At 38.9% G+C, this 6,124-nt stretch overlaps 1 protein-coding gene across 1 annotated transcript; it reads right to left on the reverse strand.

Annotated features, from left to right (window-relative positions):
* Positions 1–17: 17 nt before the first annotated feature.
* On the reverse strand, positions 18–6,098 carry MED21 (mediator complex subunit 21). Its single transcript, XM_040596290.1, has 4 exons — positions 5,994–6,098; positions 5,573–5,687; positions 3,135–3,235; positions 18–490 (listed from the first exon to the last, which is right to left on the reverse strand). The coding sequence occupies exons 1-4, from the start codon at positions 6,033–6,035 to the stop codon at positions 314–316; spliced, it is 435 nt and encodes a 144-aa protein (XP_040452224.1). The 5' UTR covers positions 6,036–6,098; the 3' UTR covers positions 18–313.
* Positions 6,099–6,124: the final 26 nt, after the last annotated feature.

The following is a 6,124-nucleotide window of genomic DNA, read 5'->3' on the forward strand; positions in this document are numbered from 1 at the left end:
AAGATAACAAATCAGACTGAAGGCAGACATATTTATGAACAGAAAATAAAGCTCAGAAATTAATACTTTAAGTCAAAGCAGCATATATAAAAATTCATGCAATTCTAGAACAGATCCACCAATTCCAGAGTAAAAGCCCTTCTCACACAAACACTGCAGTTTGAGCTTTTATAAAAGACATTGTTACCGACGATCAGAGCACAGGAGAGTCCCACAAGAGCTGGGCTGGGTGTCACAGCTCCCAGTGGATAGAGGGTTGTTTCAGCATGACTGCCAGCAGGGCAGCTACGCAGGGACACGCTGCCCCCGGGGGCTATGAGTCTGGCAGGGGCTGGCTGTGCGTACCACTTCTTGTCTTCAGCTGTGACTGGGCTATGTCTGCCAGGGCACTCTGTATTTTTTCCAGCAGCATATCCCCACGAAAAACTACCTCTTCCAGACGGGCAGCTGCTTCATGATTTTCTTCTTCTAATCGATACAGGCTAGCAGCCTTTAAAATAAAAGGGAGAAAAGTAAGGATCTTCAAATATAATACAAAATTTACTTCGCTACTAAAGGATGGTGATGGAACAGTTAGCACTCCCTAAAACAGAAAAAGATTCTCTTTTAGCTCCTGAATTACATACTTAAAACTTCAAAGCAACTCCTTATAGGCTGCAGCCTAAACTGGTGCATATCCGCATGGAGTAAGCACAAAAAAATCACCAGAGATCTTAGCTTCTTTCACATTATGACTCTTGGCTCAGTATTGCTTTTCTTGATGACGAGTATTTATCCCTCTCCTCACTCCCTTACTGAAAGGTGCTAAGCAAGATGTAACCATAACTTATTCTTTTAAATAGCATATTTCAGATGAAATTTTATTATTTAGTCTTAAATATTTTGTTCCAAAACCAAACTGCTTTTCAGTTACAAAAGACTTAGTGAAATTAAACATATTAACTTCAAACTATTTTAATACTTTAAAATATTTACCAAATTCCAAACTACTAAACCGTGTTCTAACTGGGCAATAGAAAAGACAAAACAAAATAGTTTGAAACTGGTATTTTTGGAAGCAATTATACAGGTCCTTAAGAGGTCATGCTCAAACTAACCAGCAAATTATATCCACGTATTCACCTTCTGTTCTGCAACACTGATGTTTTTAGTGAAGGTTAAACACAAAGGACTTGACAGCCTTTGGAGGGTCAGAGAAGGAAGATGGCAAAAGGTAAAAGTTTGAAATTTAGAATCCAGCTCAATTACTTCAGTCTCAGCTGTTAAACAGTTGACTACAGACAAGCCACAGATCTGAGCAGAACATGTAATACTAACTTCACCACAAAAGAACTCAAATGGGACAGGTAAATTATGTTGGGCATTAGTGTAGCAGCCCCTTTTATCATGATATCAGCTTCAGATTTGAAACATATACTAGGACAAAGTTAGTATTAAAAAAAAAAAAAAAAAGACTGGCCTAAGTACATCTCTATTAACCAAGTATCTATCTACCTCTTCTCACCAAAACTTACACTGCATATTTTAGAGTGTTTCAAGCACCTTCAAAACATTTTTTAAAGAATGTCAGAGTATTTACCTTTAATACTGTGCAAATGAAACAACGGAAAATGAAAACTAAAATCAGTAACTGATGGAATCTAAGCTAACTAATCTCAAAACCACACCAAACAAAAAAAAATCAGAAATTCTTGTGAAACAAGATTCTGCATTAACAGAGCAAGAAACTGTTCAAGTATCACCTCTAAGGAAAGCACGGCCATAGTGGATAACCAATTCCTCTTTCTGGAGCACCTTGCTTTCCCTATATCAGCTGTCACTATGATCAGACCCTGATCAATCATGGAAGAAGCCTGTAATTTTTCTGCAGCAGGAAAGCTATCTTCAGCCATTAAATACGCAGTTACATGAAATTATCCTAGTGTTAATGGGCCCAATTAGTATGTTCAGCAATTATAGTGACTAGCAGAGTTTCCAAATTTAACCTCCTCTGTTTAAAACCAAATCTGATGTCACTCTCCAGTCATTTTGTATTTGGCCCAGCAGGCACCTCTAGTATTAATCTTCCATAAAATGCCTTTGAATAGTCACAGATTATCAACCCAGATGCAAAAACCTTCAGGTGATTTTAAAGCAGTTCAAGGGTTCTCAGAGCAACAGCATTGTTTGCATCCTTGTTGCATTCTAAACAGAAAACACTTGATAGAAATCTAGCAGTTAGAATCAAAAAGTGGGGGGAATGAAAAGATGCTGTTTAATAGGCAAGATCTGTAGGTAACAGCAATAAAACCCCAACCAAACTGCAACACAGCAGCATTCTTTGAATTTGGGCTCCAAGGCATTTTTTGGAAGTGAGAAACAGCCAAGTACTATGAAAAGATTCACAAGCTGTTTGCAGCAGTTCAGCTTCTGTAAGGCAAGGAATGGAGGTCATGATACTGGCTGCATATGCTAATAGCTACCTATCTGCTTTCTGTTCCCAAGCTCTTCCTAGAGTACCTCTGGTCTAAAGAGAGAAGGAGCAAGAAACAAAAGCACCAAGTTTGGATGGTCCAAAGGAGGATACCCTATTGCTGAAAATTGAAAGGACTGTTTTGTGACAGAGCTGGAGAACTTAAAAGGATACCCTGCAAACCCTTTAACAACCAGAAACATTGTGGAAGAACAATAGGCTTTAGTAAAATGTTGGCTCTGCAGCTACAAAATGAAACACACTCCTAATGAGCAACAGAATGTGAAAGATTATCCAAGGCAGATAAAAAACCCAACAAAAACCCCACAATGCATCAGTACTGTTGCATCTGTTGTATTAATATTGGAGCAGCTGGGGAAAAAAAGGGGTAGCAGTTTCCAGTATTCCAGTGTTATGATCAAAGCACTTTTTTTTTTTAAACAGTCTAACAGAAAACTAAGTTTAAAATATTATCACTGTGTACAACCTTTTTTAGAACTAGACAGAAGTTCAGTATTTCCACTAAGGCTAAAAAGTACTCACAGGCTACCCTCATGAAAACTTCAGGCTTATATTAAAATCACTTTTCAAGATTACCTGGCCTAAAGAATAAAAAATGTGTTTTAAAAAAAGGAAAGTTTGCCTTCAGTTATGCTTTGATATTTTACTTGAGAACACTTACCTGCAGAGCTGCTGTCGATTCTTCACTAGGCAGGGAATCTATTAGAACATCAATATCTTTTGCAGTTCGTGCAATCAATGCTGCGAACAGTTGGGCATACTCTTTAAAAAAGAGAAAGTCAGCCTACTCAGTACATTATTAGAAAAAGCACAATTCTGCATACACAGCACAAAAAATTCTACAGACTTGAAGTACACAGGTGTTAAAATTCTCCTACATGAAGAAAACAACAGTGTCACAACTGATGGGAACCCACCACACTAGGAGATGAAGGTGGTTTGATTCCAATCCTAGATTAAAAGGGAACTGATTATACAAAGGGCTGGGCTTTGTACAAATGAGAACATAGTTAGAACTCCATCATCGTTAGCCAGTTAAGAAATTACTAACATCAGTATTAAGTGTCCTAATCACTACATTAAGTATTGAGAAGTAGCTAAAAACCCATTTATCTTTTCAATCCTTGCCTTGAAATCTGCCACTAGACAAAAAAAAAAAAACCACCACACTAGAAACAATGTAAAGATAGTGATTCAAATAGATTATTTAAATCATGTTAAGAAACAGATAATTAGTAAAAGAATTTGAGTTTTTTTATTTTTTAAAAAATAATTCCTAGTCAGCCACAGAAAAAGTTAAATTGTCCCTGAGAAATGGAAAAGGACTAGAACTTTATAACAGATATATTTATTTTTTTTTATATATTACATATATTTATTTCTATGTAGCTATTTAGCTGCTGTATTATTGAAAGAACTACATAGACTTTTAATAAGAGACACCATAAGCCAGAAACAAAACATTTCCATGTGGAAATGAGTCTATTCAGTTTGAATTAATTCATTACTACCACTAAAATATTGAAACAGTCCTTTTCAATTTAAAATTTTATGTATTTTTTTCTGTTGCTTGGTTCATGAACAGTCTCTGGAAGAAGAGAGAAAATAATATCCAATTGCAAAAATTATAGAAAAGACTGACATTCTCAAAGGTATGCTTGATTTTAATTTAATAAAACCCACAACAAACCAAACATATTCATTTAAAGCTTACTCAAGGTTATCACAGGGTTTACCTGTAAAGAGTTTTAAGGCCTTCTTACTAAGACTTTGAATATCTAAAGACACATAACTGGTAGCCTCATCAGCATCACTAACATAGCTGTATGATTTTACTGAAGTCACTATATTCAGAATTTTAGGAAAAGACAAATCAAAAGAGAACTCAGTCATGACCTGCCATTGCGCCAGGGGAGGTTTAGATTGGGTATTAGGAAAAACTTCTTCACTGAAAGGGTTGTCAAGCATTGGAACAGGCTGCCCAGGGAGGTAGTGGAGTCACTATCCCTGGAAGTGTTCAAAAACCGTGTAGATGGGGTGCTTAGGGACATCGTTTAGTGGTGGACTTGGCAGCCTTGGGTTAATGGTTGGACTTTATGATCTTAAAGGTCTTTTCCAACCTAAATGATTTTATGATTTTAAGATTTTAACAAGGCCTGTAGCTCCTGGAACCACACTGATGCTGGCAGCACCTTGAACAGCAGCAGGGAAGATGAAGAAGCAAACAAGCCTTTCAGCTGGCTCTTCCAATTCCAGTATCAGAGAGCAAACTATTGGAACTTCCAACTCCAGTATCAGACCAATGAACAACTAGTATTCAACTGTCCTGGAAGGTGCATCACTGTGCTCAAAACCAGTCTCCCCTGACATCCTGCTAGACAAATGTAATCTGATACAAAATTATGCAATTTTTTCTTGGGGTGGGGGGGAGAAGAAAAAAGATTCAGAATTAGAATAACACGCTTATTTAAACACTAACTTAAAATTCACTAACTTAAAGTTCTCAAATCAGAGAAAACTTTAGTTTGCTTGCCAGTTTCAGTGTCCTAACACTAGTTTCTTGTCTCTCAAAACCACCAACCAACCAACAAAAGCCCCGCAAAACCAAACAAGCCAACAACAAAACCACAAATGACAATGGGGAGATTCAACATGACATTATTCCTTAATTATATAAGCAGATAATAAATGGAGAAATGCAAATTAAAAGTTTACAACACAGATAATTTTAAATTCATACATGATTTCATAAAACTAATGTTCATACTTTCTAAAAAGATTTCTTGGAAGTAGTGGACAACTCATTAACAACCTCTTGCAGCAGCCCTATTAAAATGATTTCTATCTGTAGCGCTACTGTGTCTGTGTAAAGAAACCAGCACAAGAAATAAATCTTAATGCTTACTTAGTACTTAAAATTACATTTCTGCTACCATGGTCCTCTGCAGCAAGTGCAGCTGACATCAATTTACGACTTAATTTCAATCACTCCAGCAGTTCATGGTGGAATTGTCTGCCAAGCATGTACAGATGTTGAGTTATAGAGCATATTGTATCAGAACACGTTCACGTTTTGTTAGGAGGTGCAGAAACACTTGCCTTCTGTTGGATTAGCAGGCTGATCTTTGTTTATTGCTGTCTGAATGTTGCTGAAAGAGGCTGGGGGGCCACACTGCTGCAACACTCCAATAGCATTACAGAACTGGTCTGCGAGCTGCAAGCAGTAAAGCGATCGTTAATTTATTTCACCACTAAAGCCGTTTCAATTTTATTTTGCATATCAGCAGACCCCCGCAGAAGCCCACCCCCGCAGCCCGTGGCGATACCCCCCTACCTGGGGGCTGCCACAGCGGGGCCGGGGAGAACAACCGCGACCCCTCACACCCGCAACGGCCGGGCCCGAGCGCAGTGGCAGAGGCCGCGGAGGCAGGAGGGGCCATAACCCAGCACCAGCCCCCACTCCCCGCTGGTAAGAAGAACGTCGGGCACTAGAGGAGAGAAGAGAGCACTACCGCCTCACCGAGTTTACCGCGTCCTGCAGCTGCGTTAACCGATCCGCCATGGCGCCGCCACCCACCCGACAGTACCCAGCGCAGCCAATCGGGCGCCTGGATGTTGGGTGGGCGGGAGAGGGGCGGGGCAGGGACGGGA

The sequence above is a fragment of the Falco naumanni genome, chromosome 5 (genome assembly GCF_017639655.2).
Source record: "Falco naumanni isolate bFalNau1 chromosome 5, bFalNau1.pat, whole genome shotgun sequence".
Taxonomy (NCBI): Eukaryota; Metazoa; Chordata; class Aves; order Falconiformes; family Falconidae; genus Falco; species Falco naumanni.

Bases quoted from the DNA above. Each gene is read 5' to 3' on its own strand.
- MED21 (XM_040596290.1), bottom strand. From the start codon at position 6,035: ATGGCGGATCGGTTAACGCAGCTGCAGGACGCGGTAAACTCG. The intron at 5,688-5,993 runs GTGAGGCGGTAG...TACTGCTTGCAG, and splicing joins TGCAGGACGCGGTAAACTCG to CTCGCAGACCAGTTCTGTAA. The intron at 491-3,134 runs GTAAGTGTTCTC...TTTATTTTAAAG, and splicing joins AATCGACAGCAGCTCTGCAG to GCTGCTAGCCTGTATCGATT.